The sequence below is a fragment of the Trichechus manatus genome, unplaced genomic scaffold (genome assembly GCF_000243295.1).
Source record: "Trichechus manatus latirostris isolate Lorelei unplaced genomic scaffold, TriManLat1.0 scaffold00009, whole genome shotgun sequence".
NCBI lineage: Eukaryota > Metazoa > Chordata > Mammalia > Sirenia > Trichechidae > Trichechus > Trichechus manatus.
Window position 1 is genome coordinate 18824966 of NW_004443945.1, and position 21645 is coordinate 18846610.

The 21645-nt window shown below is 34.7% G+C and overlaps 1 protein-coding gene across 10 annotated transcripts in view; it reads right to left on the minus strand.

Moving 5' to 3' along the window:
- Nucleotides 1-21645, minus strand: part of VPS13B (vacuolar protein sorting 13 homolog B) — an 866934-nt gene that overhangs the window by 488009 nt on the left and 357280 nt on the right. For 9 of the 10 annotated variants that reach the window (XR_002823075.1, XR_002823074.1, XM_023726044.1 and 6 more), the window contains exons 20-21: nucleotides 16136-16245; nucleotides 11294-11432 (exon numbers count right to left, since the gene is read on the minus strand). Coding sequence is in view for 8 of the 10 variants with exons in the window: in XM_023726044.1 (XP_023581812.1) it covers nucleotides 11294-11432; nucleotides 16136-16245 (249 nt within the window). In the remaining 2 variants the exon portion in view is untranslated. The remainder of the gene's footprint in view (nucleotides 1-11293; nucleotides 11433-16135; nucleotides 16246-21645) is intronic. The other variant, XM_023726045.1, reaches the window with a different exon arrangement.

A 21645-nucleotide genomic window follows, 5' to 3' on the forward strand; every position in this document is an offset into this window, starting at 1 on the left:
AGAGCCTTCCATGCTCATCACAGAGGTTAGATGTTTCCCAGCAGAGTACATCTCGATAATGCTGATGCAAAATTCTTTACTATCTTAGTCCTCCGGGACTGGGCTGCAAATTTAGACTAATTCCTTTATAACTTTGGCAAAATAAGACACTGTGAAGTTGGCTGGTTATATACCAGGTATTAGAGAAGAAATAGTAGATGACTGAATTTGTGTAGACCCGATTTTCAGTAGTGCTCTGCCATTAAGGAAAGAAAAAAGGAAACTAATATTCATGGAGCGATTATAATACTCTGGCATTTTTATTTTTAAAAAAGTATCATTAAATATCTTTGTAACCTTGGATAAGTTATTTGAACTCTTTTTGACTCAATTTCCTTAATTATAAAGTGAGGGAGTTTGATTAGATAATTTATTTATAAATATATATAAAGCCAAGTGATTTATGCAGGAACATATATACATCTCACTCTCTCATCTGCTTCAAGTACATGCTCAAATATCACCTTTCAGTGAGACCTATTCAGACTATCCTAACTAAAAAATTGCAACTTGCCCCTATCCCCTCCAGATTCCAGTTACCCTACTGTTTTGCCAAATAAGTTATCATCTCCAAACACACTATATAATTTATTTATTATGGTTATGTTATTTGTCTTTCTTCCTCCTCCTCTAACCAAGTGAAAGGATTTTTGTCGATTTTTTTTCCTAATAAATCTCAAATGCTCAGAACACTGTCTGAAACACAGTAAGTGCTTACTAAGTATTTGTGGAAAGAATAAATGAATTAAATTCTTTCTACTTTTGTGATCTAATAATATTTAAACACCAGAAGTTTACAATAAACTTTCCTGTTTCATGTAATGTGATCTGACATTCCTTCTATGAAAATACAGCACTAAAATAATAGCTTATAGCTAATGTGTTATTAAGTAAAGATTGTAAGTCACCTTAATTACAGTCTGGAAAAAAAAGAATTTTAAGCTGTTTAAGACCAATAACCTCAAAAAGCATTATCATTGTTTTGACAACTTTTCTAAACCACTAGCTTTCTCTTTTACTAGCCCTTTTCTCTTTTTCCTTTTTAGTTAGTAAGAATGAATGCATTCCAAGATTTACTATTTGACCTCTGCTCTTGAATCTACATTTTCCTCTTACAGAAGTCATCAGTTCTAATAGCATCACTTATCACTTTTGTAGAGATGACTCCAAATCTACACTTCTACTTTCGACCTCTCACCATAAATTCCCTCAGTCTACTGAAGAGTACAATCTGAATGCCCTATCACTACCTCAAAACTAACATCACAAAAACTAAACTCACTGTCTTTCCTCGCACCAATATCTTGTCAATATATCATTCAAACTCAAATCCTAAAGTTACTTTATCCTCTGTATTATGTCCCCGAAAGTCCACATCTTTTCTATTCTTCATATGTAATAAAGTTTTTTAATCTTTCCTTTTTCTTATTCACAGATAAGTTTCCAGTTAATTTCTCTTACTGTTTCATACCTTTATTAATAGAATAATAAACCAAAACTGGCCTCCCTCCTTTTAATGATAAAAACAATTTTTTTTTCTATCTCTTATCTCTACGCCATAATATTGTGGACTTCACCAAGATTAAAAGAAAAATAAAAAAAAAATCCAAACAAACCACCTGAGATTCAGACTATAGAGTAGCACTTCTTTGAAAATGTTATAATATTCCAAATCTACATACAAGAAAAAGAGTAAAATGAAAAATCATGTATCTATCACATACCCAAAAAAAAAAAACCCCATTACCATGGAGTCAACTTCAACTCATAGCAACCCTATAGTTCAGACTAGAACTGCCCCATAGGGTTTCCAAGGAGCAGCCAGTGGATTCGAACTGCCAACCTTCTGGTTAGCAGCCGAGCGCTTAACCACTGCACCACCAGGGCTCCATAAACCAGCACAGAGACATCTAATCTCAGCCATGCCCAGAAGAGCCTCAGCCAACCCACAGACGCAAGAGAAGGAAGTAAATGCTAGTTGTTATAAACCACTGGATTTGGGAGTGATTTGCTTCCCAATCTGCTTTTATTTTTAGTTCTATTATTAAAGATTAGCACATATACAAGAAAATCTACAAAACATAAACTACTGAATTACCAAAGAGTGAACGTCTATATACTCACTACACATGACAAGAAATAGAACACAATCATCATACCAGAAACCCATCTTGGGCATACTCCTAAACATTATCCCTTCTCTTCTAACCAAAACAATATGTATTTCTTTTGGATGAGGTTTCTTGTGCAAAACATTTGTTGCATTTAATTTTCATTGCTGTGGAAGACCACATTCTATGAATATACTTCAATTTTTCTATCCACTCTACTGTTGGTGGACATTGGTATACCAACATTACTCTCGGTTTTTTGTTATTACAAACAATGCTGATTTGAATATACATATACACAAATCTTAGTGCATAATTACACTGAAATTAATATTTTTAAAGAGTTAGTACTGATTTACCTTCCCATCAAAGGTATGTGGATAGTTTTAGTTGTTCCATATCCTTGTCAAGCAATACTACTTATTTTAATCATCCTTGGAAATGTGTATTTCATTGTGTCATTGTGGTTTTATTCTGCACTTGGTTTTATTCTGCACTTCCCTGATTACTAACAGTGAGCACTCTTTTAATTTTATTGATCAATTGGATATTCTCTTTTATGAAGTGTCCATTCAAGTCTCTTGCCCATTTTTGTACTGGGCTGTCTCTCTTATTGTTTTGTAGGTGTCATGGCTTGAATTGTGTTCTCCAAAAATATGTGTCAACTTGGCTAGGCCATGATTCCCAGTACTGTGTGACTGTCCACCATTTTGTCATCTGATGTGATTTTCCTTCATGTGTTATAAATCCTACCTCTACGATCTTAATGAGGCAGGATTAGAGGCAGTTATATTAATGAGGCAGGACTTAATCTACAAGATTAGGTTGTATCTTAAGTCAATCTCTTTTGAGATATAAAGAGAGAAGCAAGCAGAGAGACATGGGAACCTCATACCACCAAGAGAGTAGAGCCAGGAGCACATGTCTTTGGACCCGGAGTCCCTGTACTGACAGGCTCCTAGACCATGGGAAGATTGATGACAAGGACCTTACTCTAGCGCTGACAGAGAAAGCCTTCTCCTAGAGCTGGCACCTTGAATTCAGACTTCCAGCCTTCTAGACTGTGAGAATAAATTTATCTTTGTTAAAGCTACTCACTTGTAGTATTTCTGTTATAATAGCACTAGATAACAAAGACAGTAGGATTCTTTATATACTTTGCGTATGAGAACTTCATAGGTTATACATTTACAAGTATCTTCCCTGACACTGATGCTTTTTCCTTCCAATCTTTAATTGGCTTCTTTGAATGAATAGATGTTAATTTTAATGAAGTCAAGTACATTGATTTTTTGTTTTATAGTTAAGTGTTTTTTGTGTCCTTTAAGAATCTTCATTGTCCTTAGGTCAAAAATATCTTTTTCTTCATTATCTTCCAAAAGATTATTTGTTTAGCCTTTTTACTTTTAGATGTATAATATTCCTAGATGTTTGTGTTTAGTTGGAAATAAGGGTCACAGTTTTGTTTTTTTTTTTCTATTTTATCCAACTAAATGTATACCATTCGTGAAAACACATCTTTTCCTTACTACTATTCTGTGCCATAAATCAAGTGTTCACATATAGATAGATCTCTAAGTGTGTTCTCTATTCTGTTTCATTGGACTATTTTTCTAACCTTGCACAAATTTCACAGCATCTTGATAACAGAAGTTTTATAATGAATCATGATATCTGATAGTAGAAGTCTTCCAAATTTGTTCTTGATTATGATGATCTTGATTATTCTGGCTCTTTCCACTTTCACATAAATTTTACAATCATATATGTTCCATTAAAAAAAACCTTAAGATTTAACTAGCATTGCTTTGAATTTATAGATCAAATTTGGGAAAGAATTTGAACTTCTAATCCATGAACACGTTAAATCTTTTCACTTACTTAGTAATGTTTTATTTTTTTTTTCTGCATCAAGGTCTTACACATATTTTATTAGATTTATTGCCAGGCAAAGGATACTTTTATATCATTATGAATCGTACATATATGTTAAAATAGTTTGTTACTAGTATGTAGAACAATTGTTTTTGTACATTTATCCAGAATAAAGGAGTACTGGTGGCGCAATGGTCAAGTGCTGGGCTGCTCGCTGAAAGGTTAGCAGTTAGAACCCACCAGCTGCTCTGCAGGAGAAAGATGGGGCAATCTGCTTCCCTAAAGATTCACAGCCTTGAAAAGTCTGTGGGGCAGTTCTAACCTGTCCTATAGGGTCTCTATGAGTTGGAAACTCGACGGCAAGGGGTTATCTAGTACACAACAATGCTGATAAACGTACTTACAAAAGTCAAATAACATACCGATAAATTCTTTAGTATTTTATACATATACAATCATATTGTCTATTTAAATTCTAATCCTTACTTCTTTTACTTAGGTTTCAAGAGTTATTGTACTGGCTAGGGGCTCTAGTTCAACATTTAATATTATTAAATAAAAGAGACTTGATTGTCTTATGTTAGATCACAGAGAGAAAGCTTTAACGTTTCATCTTTAAGTACGGCATACACTGTAAGTTTTACAGACTGCCTTTATCATATTTAGGAAAAGTCCCTTCTATTCCTAGGTTGCTAAGAGTTTTTTTGTTTTGTTTTTTAAATCATGTAAGAATTTTAAATTTTGCCAAATGCTATTTCTGTATCTAATGAGACAATCATATATTTTCTTTTATTTACGATAATATGCTAAATCAAACTTTTTTTTGAATATTAAATCTATCTTGAATTCCTGGAAAATTCATAGCACTAGTTATGATTTATTATCCTTTGGATAGCAAGATTTGGGCTGATAATATTTCATTTAAGATTTTTTCATCTATGTTTATAACTGCTAAGATGCAGGAAATTATAATATGGAAGAAGTCACAGTATGTGAATCCATACTCTGCAATCAAACTTTTTAGAATGGATTTTGAAATCACTCATTCATTAAATATTTACTGGGTTATATACAACATACCCAATATGGTGTTAGGTGCAAGGAACATTCAGATAACATTCATGTGAAGTGAAAAGACATACAAATAAACAACAAGTTTATGGGATATACGGGCAATGTAGAGCCGGAAAAACTCTTAAGTTGTATTTTTCCCCCTTCCTTTCATCACTTTAAAGATGCTGTTCCACTGCCACCTGCCTTACTTAGCTTCTGATGAGAAGTTTGTGGTCTTCATCCCTCTGTACAAAAAGTGGCTTTTTCCTGTGGCTCCTTTTAATACATTCTCATTATCACTTGTTTCCAGTAATTTTATGATAATATATTTTGATGTGATTTTCTTTGTGATTATCCAATTGGAGTTTACTGAGCTTTTTGGCTCTGTGGGTTTCTAACTTTCCATAAAATATGGAAGCTTTTGGCCACCATTTCTTCAAACATTTTTTTTGTGTGTGTGCCCTACCACTCAATAATTCTGGGCATCAAGTACTTTCTAATATCATTCCACAGTTCACTAAGGCTTTGTAAAAAATTTTTTTCCTCTAGGCTTCATTTTGGCAAGTTTCTATTGCTATGTCCTCAAGTATATTTATCTTTTCTTCTGCAGTATCTAAAACCAAACCAAACCAAAACAAAACAAAACAGAAAAAACATTATCTAAACTACTACTAATTCTACTCAGTGAGTATACATTTCAAATACTGTGATTTTTATCTCCACAGCTGGATTTGGTTCTTTTTTATATCTTCCATTTCTCTCAATGTGCTCATGTTTCCTTAAATACTTGAACATGATTACAATATCTGTAAGGTATTGTACCTTAATTCAATGTACCTGCTAATTCTATCAGCTGTACTACTTCTTGGTCTATTCCTATTAGCTGATTTTCCTTCTGGTTATGGGTCATAGTTTTCTGTTTCTTTGCATCTTTAGCAGTTTCTGATTGAATGCTTGGCGTTGTGATGTTAAGTTGTTGCATGTCTGGATTGTGTTTTATCATTTTAAATAGCATTGAACTTTATTTTTCCAGCAGTCACTTGCTGTTCTGTTTCCTTCAGAGTCTTGTTTTTAAGGTCTGTTAAGCTGAGTCTAGAGTAGCCTTTACACTATGGATAGTTTAGGCCCACTACTAAGGCATGGCCCTTTGGGGGTCTCTACTGAATGTCCCAACTGACAATGAGAATTCGGAACTCTGAACAGTGGGAAACTGAATGCCTTCCAGCCTGGTTTGAGCGCTGGAAAACATTCAGATGATCCTTAGTCATTCTTTGCCAAACCTTGTGGAGTTTCAGCCCATGCACGCACATCTAACTATTCAGCAAGTATTCAAGGAGAACTCTGTTGCAGCTTTCTCCTCTATGCAACTTTGTCCCACACTTTTTAGCCATCTCTGCCTCCCTAAACTCTGGTCTGTCTTCAAAATTCAACAAGACTGCTGAGCTCACTTTGGGATGACCCTCCTTGCTCTGTGGTACAGAATGTGACTCATGTCATTTGTTTTCCTTCTATGAGGGATCATAGTCTGGTACTGCTACTGTCCAACATCTAGAAATTTTTTTTTGTTTCATATAGTTTATCCAGTTTTTTAGCTGTTTATAGAAGGAATACAAGCTTAGTCTCTATTACCCAATCATGGTCAGAAGCTAAAGTTTCATATTTTCAATTCAAGGCATTATCTACTAAAATTTACATAATTAATTATGCCATCTTTATGTATTACTATATTGGTAATGTTCAAGGAGTTTAAATTAAAAAGCCTTATATTGGGGCACTGAGTTTCTGTTAATTGTGGTGGAATAATTTGGAAACGAATAGTGGTGATGGTTGCACAATATGATGAATGTAAACAATATCACTGAATTATACACGCAAAAAACGTTGAATTAGCAAATGTTTTGTTAAATATATTTATATATTTTTAACACAATAAAACTATTTTTAGAACTTTTCTATTATTTTAGCTCTGTACTTAAATTGCTGTAGGCTTGAGAAATAAGATATAAGCATGTAAGATAAAAACGGTTTGTATTTTTTAAAGAGAGAATGTTTTTGGAGTATCCTCTTTTTAAACGTTTTCATCTCCATTACAGACATTTGCCTCAGGAGTTCCATATTACAGTTCATAACATTTCCAAAACATAGGGTGCACAGATGTCATGAATTTTAGGAGTTTCCTTATTTTGAAAGATATACAGGTTCTCTATGAGATTATCTAGAATTTTGCGATAATACATTAGCTCGACGTGGAGCACGCTTTTATTCTACCTTGGACTGCCCTGCGTGCCTATATCTGAATCAGTGCTGCTCTGCTGTCAACACATTCTCAGTCATCAAGCAAATGTTCCTCACTGCAGCCAGCTACTTAATATTGGTTAATTGAGACTGCAAGAGGAAGAGGGCTGATTCTTGCTGAATAATTAAAACGCAAAACCAAGCTCACTGTAGTATAAGCAGGCTTTGATCTTCATGTGCAAAAAATACTACATAACTTGTTGGGATTGAACTTAAAACCAACACTGGATCACGGGTTGAGAATACTAAAAAAATTATTTTAATGAGAATTCAGGCATAAAATTATTGTTTTTCCACTGTAAAATATAATTAAAAATAAAGATGTTCAGAAAAACGATGGAGAAAATCAGCAAAACCAGAATTTGGTTCTTTGAAAAGATGAATAAAATTGACAAACCTTCAGCTTGACTAACAAGGGAAAAAAAGAAGACAAAAATAACTAAACAATAATATCCTCCTTATAATGGGGATATTACTACTGACACCACAGAAAAATAAAGGATTACAAAGGAGTACTATGAACAATTGTATGTCAACAAAATGGACGAATTTCTAAAAGCACACAAACTTCCTAAATTAATTAAAGAAGAAACAGAAAAATCTCAACACACCTGTAACAAGGGAAGAGACTGAATTAGTAGTCAAAAATCTCCCAACAAAGAAAAGTCTAGGACCAGTTGGCTTCACTGGTGAATTATATCAAACATTTAAACAATAATTAACACCACTCTTTCTCCAACTCTTTCAAAAAATATAAGAGGAGGGAACACTTCCTAACTCATTCTAAGAGGTCAGCATGATTCTGATACAAAAGCCAGACAAGGACATCAGAAGAAAACTACAGACCAATATCCCTTATGAATATAGATGCAAAAATCCTCAACAAAATAGTAGCAAATCTAATTCAACAGTATATTAAAAGGATTATACACCTGGGCAAGTGAGATTTATTGCAGGGATGAAAGGTAATTCAACATAAGAAAATCAAATGATGGAATACACTACATTAATAGAACAAAGGAAAAGAACCACGATTGATCATCTCAATTGATACAGAAAAGGCAGGCATTTGACAGTATTTAACACCATTTCATAATAACCAAAAAAACAAGCAAACAAACAGACCCCTTGCAATCTAGTCGATTCCGATTCATAACGACCGTACTGGACAAAGTAAAACTGCCCCATAGGGTTTCCAAGGAGTGACTGGTGGATTGAAACTGCAGACCTTTTCGTTAGCAGCCAAGCTCTTCACCACTGCGCCACCAGGGCTCCTTTCATAATAAAGACACTTAGTAAACTAGGAAAAGGAGGGAAATTCCTCAACGTGATAAAGGGCGTTTATGAAAAAGCCACAGCTAAAATCAAACTCAGCGATAAAAGGCTGAAAGCAAAAAAAAAAGTTTAAAATAATAGAAATATCTGACCACATCCATTACATCTTAGGATACCATATAACAGTAATTTAAACAGTAATAATTACATTTAGATATAGGTATAAATTAAATGTATAAGTTCAAACAACTCAAATAAAATTAAAAATAAAACAGAAACTTTCAAAATTTAATTCTAAGTTTAAAAATGTTTAGCACAGAGCATTCTTAAGAAAGGAGAGCGTACCATCACCAAGTTGCTCTGAGAAGTACAAATTGTGGGCATCTAGGAGGGAAGATACGTAACTCATAAAGAATAAATGTTATATCCAAGGCTTTTTACCTTCTATAAATGCTAGCAGTCCCAAAATAGGGTAAGCACAGGTATTAATTTGATAACCGTTAACAGCTTAAGCAAAAAGCATATTAAGTATACTATAAAGTTAGTAAGAGTATATTTGGTAAAATACTGATATCCTTATCTGTTACAACAATACCCATAGGGAATCTACTTTGAGGGCTCCCAAGACAGGGAAACATTAAAAACAGATGAGGCTATTTTCTTCAACTCCTAAGCAAAGAGCCACAGTTCACATGTGTAATTTGAAATTAAGAACAATTTGCTGTTTGTGTATGTCTTCCTATAAAGTAATGATTTATGATGAAAAATTATATACTTTCAACTTCTAGTATTTATTTTCCTCACTATAAAATTAGTATCAATTTTTAGAGAAAATATGAAAAAGTATTAAAAGTAAAATAGTTGTCAGATAACAACTGATATCATTTTGGTTTGCAAATTTACATATAAAACTTCCGATGTCCATACACATCTATGATCATATTTTACATAGTTCCATATATTTTCATTTAAATCACAAGCATTTTCTCATTAATAATATTCCTTAAGATTATTTTAAATCAATTAACAGATGTCATTTAAAGAACTGGACTAAAAAGTAAGACAGGAAGTCCAAATATATGGTTTATTAATGGATACAAGGTTAAGTTTATTTTTATAAATTGACATTTTAGTGAACAGTTATTTTATTAAGAGGTGATATTTTATAAATCTTTATGTAAATTACCAGTTCAAGAGATTTATATAGTCTGAAAAAATTTAGAGTGGTATCTAAAAGAAATATTTGTTTACAATTAAAACAACATAAATTACAGATTATCTATGCTATAAAAACAAACCATTAGGCATTTTGTCAATTAACAAAGAATATCAACAGAATAAAAGGTTTGTGAATATTAACAGGTGGAATTCTAATGATTCCATACAATAAATATAATGTCATATTTTATGGAAAACAATAGAGCACAGAATAATAATAGTTATGTATAAAACTCCTCAAAAATTATTTTACCATATTTGTTGTTGTTAAATATGGTAAGGGAATAATACTGATTCTTCTTCTAAACCATAACCTTTAGTTTGAAATCCCTTGTGTAGCCTATCATATTTTAAATTCCTTAAGGGCAGCGGCCATGTCATATATATTCTACCCTCAATATCACTTAGAACAGAATCTTGCCCAAAAGAGACACTCAGTAAGTAGTATTTGATTTACTGAAAATGTAAAAATCTTCATCAATATGTTTGTCAATAACTGAGTTTTAAGAAAATAGAGCTGAACATCTAAGATATAAAATCATCTGAAGGGAAGTGACCTATCATCAAAAAAATTAGAAAAAAAATGCTTTAAAATAAATTCACAAAGTGCTTTTTAAGTATACAAAAGGCAGTAAGAGAAATCATTTGAAGAATACTTTTATTTATATTTGTATAGATGATCTAGCTGAGAAAGAGAAGGGGAAGAAAAGAGGACTGAGATGTATTATACCAAACCAAAACCAAATCCACGGTCAATCAAGTCGATTCTGACTCAGCGACCAACAGGGTTTTTAGGGTTGTAATCTTTGTAGAAGCAGACTGCCACATCTTTTGTCCCATGGAGGGGCTGGTGGGTTTGAAGCATTGACCTTTTGGTTAGCAGCCAAGCACTTTAATCACTGTGCCACCAGGGCTCCTTTATTCACTTTAAGAAGAACATACTATTGGGAGACAATTTTCCATGGGTTTCCTGTGTTTCTGCAAGTCTTGCCAAGGAGAGGCGCTAACAATTTTTTCAAGAGGGTATAGTGAGCAGCCTTGGATGACAGAGGTAACATAATCCATCTAAACAAAGGATAGGTTTTCTTACAGCCTTACAAGGTAGAGATAGTATCTCCCTTTAGAGAAAAGGGCAAGGATGCTTTCTGCCCATTGTAGAAGAATTGAGCTCCCTAAGCTCAGGGTTTCCTTCCTGTAAAGTAACCAACCGTGTAGGTAGGCATCAGTTGCCCCTCTTTGTGCCATGCTGTGGGAACTGGGTGCAGGACACTATAGTAAGAAAATGCTAATACTCTGGGTAATAAAGTCTTTTGTCTCCATTTCTTAGTCTAATGCCTTCTGCCAGCATCCATGAAATTGTGGCAGGCTATCTTGTGAACTCAGTGACAGAGTAACATCTCAGACCCTTTCCAGTTCTTAACACATACCTGTTATTGTTTTTGTTTTTATAGGGCTGCTGGCATATTCAGAGGCCTGATATGACTGCTGCTTTGCCAAGGGTGCACTTCCAACAGACACCTCATCCTCCTTCCTTCTGGTAATTGGCATAACAGCGACCACAGGCTGCTAGAAAGAACCAAAATGTAAAACTGAATGGTGACATTTGCTTAAGCAGTAAGGGTTAAACATGAAGGTTAAACATCACTGAGGACAGCCCCTCACAAAGTGAAGCTGGGGCTTTATTATTTTAAAATCAATCAATCACTCTCTCTCCCTCAACACACACACACACACACACACACAACACATACACACACACACACAACACACACACACACACGGACACTTACCAACTTAAATTTTAAATTACAATTCTGGGTAAAAACCAAAAACACTTAGAAGTACCCAGTTAACGTAAATGTTAGTAAGATACATAGAGATAATATGGAAACGGCAAATCAAAACAAAAATTAATTTTGAAAATTATGATTCCTAGAAAACAGGAAGTTATCCTTATAAAATTAGGGATATATTTCTTTAAACTGATTATATACACATCAAACTGGACAGTCCAATTTTTTTTTGAAATTGCTGAAAATCTCTACATTTTGTTTGACAAAATGATATCCACAGCATAGTTAGAAACCACTGAAAAATATCTATAGTTAGAGAAAGCTGGAAAACATTATGGTCCTATGCTGAATGCACGAGTGCTGAGCTGGACTATAAAACGGCTGTTTCATCTTTATTCAATGAAATACAGTCTGATGTTACTGCTGATGATGCCCAATACAATCTGGTCAGATTTTTGGCAAAAATTTTCAAAAAAGTTATTTTTAAAGTTTGCTACAGGATCAAAGATCAATGTTGAACTGGGTGGAAAACTAGCATTAAAATGCTGCGTTTTAGCCACAAATTGAGAAGGAAATTGCAACCTGGGAAACATCAGATGATAACTGTAATACAGATGTATCAGGTGATGAATTGGGTGGTTGGTCAGGCTGCACTGTAATGTAATCTTCAACACCACAACAAACAAAATTTTGTAGAGTCAGCTTTAAACTTCACCTAACTTACAACACTTACTTAATGTTATTTAGATTATGAATAAGTTTGTTAATGGATACCTATATACATTATATAACTATGTAATATATCAAGTTCTGAAACAGAGAAAGAGAGGCAAATTATTTTGCCATTACTAGTTATGTAGAGTAAAAGGACAAGAAAGCTGAAAATGACAAAATGAAAAGATTAAATATATTGTGGAAGTATCACAATGTAGAATGCCTGATTTCATATTAAGTACGTAGTCAAACTGAGAATTCTACGAATCGAAACAATGCATATATCTTGAAAACTAAACATACAATGCACAAACACTGGTTTATAACAAAAATACAGTAAAACAGCACTGTTAGCATCTAAAGAGAACCTATTTCAGTTACTTTCCAGTTTATTACTAAAACACCTAAGATACATATGTCAAACAATTATTTGTGTTTTTATGGATTTTTTCTGATGGACTTTTTATGCCTAAAATACTTAGTTTTAATTTACTTAATTAGGCTGAATGGGCATTCTATTTGACCTTCAGGTATATCTACGGTATACTGGAGATAAATACATCACTAATAAAATAGCTGAGCAGGAATTTAAAACTTTTAAATTTTTAAAATTAAATTTAAATTTTTTAAATTTTAAATTAGGCATTCAAATTGATTTTTAAAACTATATTTACACACACATACACATAAGTATTTTAAGGGTCGTTCTGGAAAAAACATATATAAATACTATCCTTGCATATATCCTTTGGAAATTGCTTTTTTCACTAAATACATAATTTTGACACCTCCATATTAAGACCATAGGGTCACTGTGAGTCGGAATCGACTTGATGGCAATGGGTTTGGGTTTTTTGTTGTTGTTGTTGTTGTTATATTAAGAACTGTTTTTATAATTTTTAGTAATAGAGAATTATGTCATGTGAATATGTCATGCTTTACTGAGTTCCTTACACACAGTCATTAAGGCTGTTTCCAATTTTACACTACTGCAATGAATGCTGCAATACACAATCTAGTACATGACTCCTTGAGCTTACACAAATGTCACTATAAGAGCAGACATATATCAAGAAGTAGAATTTTGGGGTCACAGGGCATGCACAATTTCAATTTTATTAATTTTCAAATTTACTAGTTTTCACTCACAACAGTAGCACATAAGTTTATCCATTCTCTACATTTCTCATCAACATTGTATACTGGCATTTTTCACCCAACATATTTGCAAAGTGAACATTAATCATAAGTTGATAACTGTTGAAGCTGAGTGATGAGGACATAAGGATTTAACTAGTCACTCAACTTTCCATAATAATTTTTTTAAAGACTAAAAAGTACATTAGAGACAGTTTTTAAACATACTTTTTGAGTGTTACTGAACTATATTAAGATAGTAATGCTATAAATTGCTGAGGAAAATGTAAATTGTACACCAATTCTGGAAGTAATCTGGCACTATAACAAAAGCCTTAAAATGTGCTAAGTATATGTTTAGAGTTGCTAATTATACTTCTACAAATATATTCTAAGAAAATACTTAAAGCTGAAGGAAAACAAAGATTTAGCTAAGAACATATTTACTCCAATATATTATTTATAACTTTGAATGGTTAGGATTATGGGTATCTACAGTTTACTTTTTAAACAAAATTTGTACTATTTATGAAGTTAGAAAAAATACTATGTAATTTCTGAATAGTTATAAGACAATATAACAAAAATAAAAATTAAAAATCAAACTCCTTATACCAGTATTCACTGCAGCACTATTCACAATAGCCAAAATGTGGAAACAATCTAAATGCCCATTAACAGCTGAATGGATAAACAAAATGTGGTATATACATACAATGGATTACTCAGCCATAAAGAAAAATGAAGTACTTGATACATGCTATGACAAGGCTGAATCTTGAAAACATTACACTGAGTGGAATAAGTCAGTTACAAAAGGACAAATATTGAATGACCCCACTTACATAAAATAGGCAAATGTATCAGAGACCAAAGCTTAGTAGCAGTGGCAGGGAGGTGGAGAGGCGAGAGTCACTGCTTAGTGTGCACAGAGTTTCTGTTACTGGTGGTGGAATAATTTGGGAAAGGATAGTAGTAATGGTTGTACAACAAGATGAATGTGATCACTGAATTATACATGCAAAAACTGTTAAACTGGCAAATGTTTTCTTATATACATTTTTACCACAATTTAATTTACTTAATTAGGCTGAATGGGCATTCTATTTGACCTTCAGGTATATCTACGATATACTGGAGATAAATACATCACTAATAAAATAGCTGAGCAGGAATTTAAAACTAAATTTTTTCTCAAATGGTCACTGCCCTTAGTATTGCTCCTCTATCATCCATCTTCTACATTCAGCTAAAGAAGACTTTCTAAAATCCAAACTGTTCATATCAGTTTCACATACCTTTCAGGATAAAGTCTCAAACTCCTAGCATTACAAATAAATCTTTCATGAATTGACTACTAGTCTCTTTAAGAACACTGACTCCAGTCTTGAAGCAGTGATGATCCCTTTCTTCCCATGTTTGTGTTATCTTCTTTGCCTCTGCACATAGATTTCAGTCTAGAATAATGTTCGCTGCCTGGCTTGCCCTATAATGCTCAGCTCAATTGTCAATTCGTCCTTTTCACACCCTCTCCTACATGTAAGAACTAATTCTCTATTTTGCTTTCACATAATCCTGGACATAGCAATTACTAAAAATTACTTTATTCTATTCCTTATTATTCTCAAATGGACCACACACTACTGGAAGGAAGAACTAATTTATGACTTTTAGTATTCTGTTAACTACTTGCTGGGAGGAAGAGCGAAACAGGGAGTAGGATGAAGGGAATTTCAAACGAAATTAGGAGAAAGTCAAGAATTGCATATAAAAAATGTGCCTTAAGTACTTGTTAGTTAATTTTTAAATGCTTAATTAATTATAAAATTTCATATTTTTTTATACCAAATACCTTGGGCTCCTTCAGGAAAAAGATACAAAGCTATTCCAAATAAGAATACAGACAAACTATAAATAAAGTCAATGGGAAAACGTAATTCAATCTAGAATAAACGTGGTTTCAAACATTCTTAGTTCAGTCATTTACTACCTGTGTGTAAGTAAATGACTTTAGGTAAGTAAATCTCAATAAGCAATAGCTTCTTCATCTTTAAAATGGAAATAATAAAATCCATGTGTCAGAATTAGATTTAAGTATCCTGACACAGAGAACTACATTTAAATATCCTAGACACTACAGTTAGCTACTTCTTACTTTGTAATACTTATCTTTTTAAACAAACATGTATCTCAAACTTTTATCACAACCCCCTCCAACATCACCATATTCCAGGATTGGCCATTCAATGCATATTTGTTAAATAAACCTAAAGTTAAAGAGAAAACGTAGAGATACTAAAGAACAAAGCTAACATTTACTGACACTGCACTATGAAGGAAGTAGGCTGGAAAATTAGGACTACCTAGACTAGTCTCTCTACTCTATCTGCTTCACAAGTAATTTGAGGTTGGGCTGCAATTTCTTGTACAGAAATTAAGGAGCAGAATTGTCTGAATAGTTTTTTTTTGTTTATTTTTTTTCCTGGGGAGGGGGGAGGCTGCGTAGGAGACAGAGAAATTCTGGTACATCTAGAAAAAGAATCAATAGAAGATACGTATAATTACAACAATTAACTGAGATAAACACTGATTCCACTAAGTGAACAAGGTATAAGAATCTCTCACCTGTTGCATATGTCTACTGGTTCGTTTCTGAGGCTGATAGATGAACCATGTATATAAGATTGGGTCAATATTGACTGCTAGTCCTTGCACACTACAAAGAAGTACAGCACCTAAAAAACAAGATTTTAAAATTGTTATAATTTCTTGTTAAAAAACAAACTTGATACTAGTTCACACCTGCTAGGATGACAATAATAAAAAAGAGAAAATAACAATTGTTACTGAGAATGTGGAGAAATTGGAAGCCTCAAATATTGCTAGTAGGAATGTAAAATGGTACAACCAGTTTGGAAAACAATTTGAAAAGTTTCTCTAAAAGTAAAACATAAAGTTTACACATAGATCTTCTAGTGTGAAAGAAAGAGGCCAAAACAAATGAAAAACAAAAAAATCAAGCTGGAGGGAAAACCATAGAGAAGAGAAGACTAATCACCGCAAAAAACAAGCATCTATGGAACAGTAAAATAAGATGTTCTTAAAAAAAAAAAAAAAAGGAAACAACAACAACAACAAAAAAGCTCTTACAAATTCAAAATAAAACAGATCTGAAAACTATAAAAGGCTTGGAAAACAGTTCATAAGTTTTCTCAAAAATATACTTAGAAAAAAAAGACAGATAGTAAACAAGAAACATACAAGATAATACTGGAAAACCAGCCCAGGAAGTCACCTATCTAAATAATACCAATTTTAAAGGGGAGAATAGAGAAAACAAAGAAGAGAAAATCAACAATGAAAAACACCTACTTTTCACTTATCAGCTATCTTGTTACCCAACATTCTGCATTTACAACAATAGTAAAAAATCTACTATCCAATTATTTTGCACATTAATGATGTACATCTGGCAGTAACGAACACCGAGGTGTGAGGTGAAAGTAATGCTGGCTGTGGTGGTTAAGGTTATGTGTCAGTTCGCCTGGGCCATGATTCCCAGTGGTCTGGCAGTTACGTAATGATACACTCATCCTCCATTTTGTGATCCTATATGGTCATCCTCCATTTTGGCATAACACTGATTTTTGTACATAAACCTAGTCTTTGTAACCTAACCATGTCAATAAGTTATGTTGGGTATTCAAGACAAATTTCCATAATTGAGAAAAATGTGTTTCTACATTAAAAGTGTCCATGAGGTATCCAGTACAGAGGAGGAAAACAGGCTACAAAGAAGTGACATTATTTTGAAATTTCAGAACACTGAGGATGAACAAGCTTCCGGAAACGGGAGAAAAGAAGTTACATTAAAAGGAACAGTAATTACAATGACTTGGAGCCTTGGCGGCACCAGTGGTTAAGCGTTGGCAGTTCGAAACCACCAGCCGCTCCTTGGAAGCCCTATGGGGCAGTTCTACTCTGTCCCACAGGGTCACTATGAGTCGAAACAGACGCGAAGGCAACACGTTTGGTTTGGTTTTTTGGACTTTTAAAGAATAATACCAAAACTCAAAAGAGAAATGGCACAAAGCCTTCAAAATTCTGATGGAAAATTATTCCCAACCTACACTGAATTACATACCCAAACAAACTATTAATCAAAAGTAGAGAGAATAAAATCATTTTCACATATTGAAAATCTCAAAAAAATTCTCTCTCACAATACTACTAAAGAATGTGTTCAATCAAAACAAAAGGATTGCCGAAAAAGGAAACATGGAATCCAGTAAACAAAGGATCCAACGTAGGAGAGCAGTGACAAGAATCCCCAGGATGGCAACAGTGACTTAGATATAAGGACATGGAAAACTAAACAACAAAACAATGACTAAATACAGAGAAACAAGAGCATAAAAGGAAAGGATAACAATCATAGCACACATGACTATGCTATGAATAGTACTTATTTATAATCAAAACAATGTAAATTATGAATCAATCAATTACTCAAACTTGTGAAATAACCATAATGAGGGCATGGATATATAAGAACAATATGTGATGGGGCCTGGGGAAGGTGAAAAGGAGTCAATTATGATTTTCCTTATTAAAAAATAAAAAAATAATATCCTAAAATAAACAAAGAGCAACAAAAGCCACGTTATTTAAATATATGTTCGTAAGCACCAAAATAATTACTTAAAAGATTGAAAACTAGTTGCCTCTGGAAAAGAGAAGATACGAAGTGTAGCTGCCCTGAGGGAGAATGTTCATGAAATCCTTAAACCTGGAAAAGCACAGAAGAAAGGTAGATGGGCCTTACATCTTCTTACTGACGATGAACACTTTGCCACTGGTAAGAAGCAGAAAGATATTTTCTCTTTGTAAAGAGTGCTCAATTTGTTGTCATGTAACAATCACAAATTAAGATCCACTAGTAATTCCCAGTGTCAAAAATCAGCAACACAGAAGACAAGTCACTGCTTGAGTGAGAGTCAAAAAAAACAACAAATGACAAAATTAGGAATTTAAGCACTGGAGATATTAGGATACAGAATATAAAATAACTATATAAAATTTTAAAAAGCAACCTATGGAATCATAAAGATGAACAAACAACAAGAAAGCGAGATTACAGACTTCCGGCAAAATGGCGCTCTAGGCAGAAGCACGACGCTGTCCCTCCACAGCAAAGATCCGAAAAACTAAGCCGAACAGAGAAAACAACAATCCTGAAATCCTAAAACATCAAATGAAGACAGAGATAAAGAACTCAGAAAAGCACCAAATGGAGTGATAAAACTGACAGAGAATGGAGAGCGAGGAGAGATTCAGGCAGAGGTTCCCTATCGCCTAACGCAGTGCAGATCCACCATCTTGGACTCCTATCGGAGACCAGCAAACAGGGGGTACGCTTCATGGAGCTTCCAGCGGGAGACAAAACAACCAGTAATTTGCGATATACGCTTTCCCACCTCCCACCCTTCTTCACCCCCACTCGGCCTCCTCTGCTGCCCACAGCGACAATCTCTCGATCGGGAAGCACCGGCTGCTTGGATTCCACCCACCCGAACGGGCCAGCTCTCTGAGTGCCATTTGTTGATTGCTTGTGTTGCTTTTTCCCACATCTTTTGATTTCTTCCTTACCTCTCACCACCTCCTCCTCCTTTCAGTAAAATACATGGCTCCGTGCGCCATCTTTGCTTCTTCCTGAAGAGCTGCAGAGCTCCGGTAATTTGTGACATACACTTTCCCACCCACTACCCTTCTTCACCCACACTCGGCCTCCTCTGCTTCCCGTGGACACAGTCTCTTGTCTGGGAAGCACCGGCTGCTTGGATTCCACCAGCCTGCACGAGCTGGCTCTCTGACTGCCATTTCTTGGCTGCTGGTGTTGCTTTTTTTCCGCTTCTTTTGATTTCTTCCTTACCTCTCACCACCTCCACCTCCTTTCGCTCAAATATCTGACTCCGTGCGCCATCTGTTTCTTCCTGAGGTGCCGTGGAGCTCCGTTTGAGTGTAGAACTGCTTCCCGGTCTGGGCTGCCACGCTGGTGGGATCCCGGGGCTTTTGTTCATTTGTTTCTTTTGAATTGTTTGTTTTCTTTTCCTTTTCTTGAGCTGGCAGCCTGTTGTGGCCAGGCAGTGCTACGTGGCTTAGAACCTACCCCCTCAGCTTGCACAGACGTCCAGAGGGATCCCTGAGAACATTTCCTTTCTCAATGGTTTTTCTTTTTTCTTTTTCTTCTTTCGGGAGGCTTTTCTTGCTCTTTTTTTTTTTTAAATTAGTTTTGTTTTCTTTTCCTTCTTCTTCCCTTTTTGTATTTCTTCATTATTCAGTTTCTTGTCTCTCTGTATCGTCCTTCTCTTTCTGTTCTCTAAATACCTGGCATTGTATACCTCTACGCCTTCTAGCCAGGCTGTACTGCAACACCTGAGAACAACTTCCCCAGACCTCATAGCTGCACTGGTGGCATTCCTGGGAACTTTGCTGTTCTTTTGCCTTTCAATTTTTATTTATTCATTCTTTTCTTTTCTTTTTTTTCCTCCTCTTCCCCTTTTTGTTTTTCTCCATTTCATAGTCTCTCTATCTCCACTCCAATGGCAAGCTCCCCTAGGATTCTTCTCTGTTTGTATGTTTTTGGCTCCTGTTCCTCTCTCCTCTCTCCCACATCCATCTTAGCTCCACACATAACAATCTCCCCGCTACATCCTGCCAACCTGTACTGTGCGCTTAACATCACATCACCAAGGAGCAAAGGCATGGCCTACTGGAAACTGCCCTGCACTGATTACCGACCTGCCCTGGTGGCTGTAGTAAGTGTCACCAACAACCTATCCCAGTAAATCCTCTTCAGCTAGACCTGCCCTGCCGTACCATATCTGAGTGACTGACCCTACCAATTGGAGGAGGCGAAAAGTATTGTGCACACAGACGAGCAAACAACAAAGAACACACAGCCTGCCTGCTCAGACATATCCAAATTAAAAAAAAAAAAAGGGACGAAACAAACAAATCTACCATCAATAAATGAGAAAAATTACCACTGAATGCCCCGAACACAGCAGACAATGTCAAAACATTTACAAAAACAGGATAGGATGGTTCCAGTACATGTCCAAAATAAAACACCAGATGACTTTCCATTGGAAGAAAAGGCACTAGAACTACCTGATAGGGAATTCAAATCTCTAATACTCAGAATTCTCCAAGAGCTGAAGCAAAAAGCAGACAAAAATGAGGAAAAAATAGACAACCTCATGGAAAATACAGACAAAAGATTGGAAGAATTCAGGAAAATAATGCAGGAACAAAATGCCAAAATAAATTCACAACTAGCAATTATACAAAAACAACAAATCCAAAAGATAAACAACAAGATTTCAGAAACGGGACGGTGTCACAGAATGGCTGAGAAGCAGATTTGAAACGGTGGAAGACAGGATCAGTGGAATTGAAGACAAACACCTGGATACAATTCTTTCAGGAAAACTCAGAAAAAGAATAAATAAAAATGAAGACACCCTGAGAGTTACGTGGGATACAATCAAAAGCAAAAATTTGCGACTGATTGGAGTTCCAGAACAGGGGGAGAAAACAGAAAACACAGAGAGGATCACTGAAGAACTGCTAACAGAAAACTTCCCCAATATCATGAAAAGATGAAAAGCTGGCCATCCAAGAAGCTCAATGAACCCCATATAGAAAGACTCCAAAAGAAAATCACCAAGGCATATCGTAATCACACTCGCCAAAACCAAAGACAAAGAATCCTGAGAGCAGCTCGTGAAAAACAAGAAGTCACAAACAACAGAGAAACAATAAGACTAAGCTCAGATTATTCGGCACAAACCATGCAGGCAAGAAGGCAATGGGATGACATACATAAAATCTTGACAGAAAAAAATTGCCAGCCAAGAATAATATATCCTGCAAAACTCGTTTAACTATGATAGTGAAATTAGGTCATTTCCAGATAAACAGAAATTGAGGGAATATGTAAAAACCAAAACAAACTTACAAGAATTATTAAAGGGAGTTCTTTGATCTGAGAACATACAACTTCAGCTCACAGGCAGAATCTAGGACACAGGATCATACCAGCCAGATACCAATCTAGGAAATGAACTCTC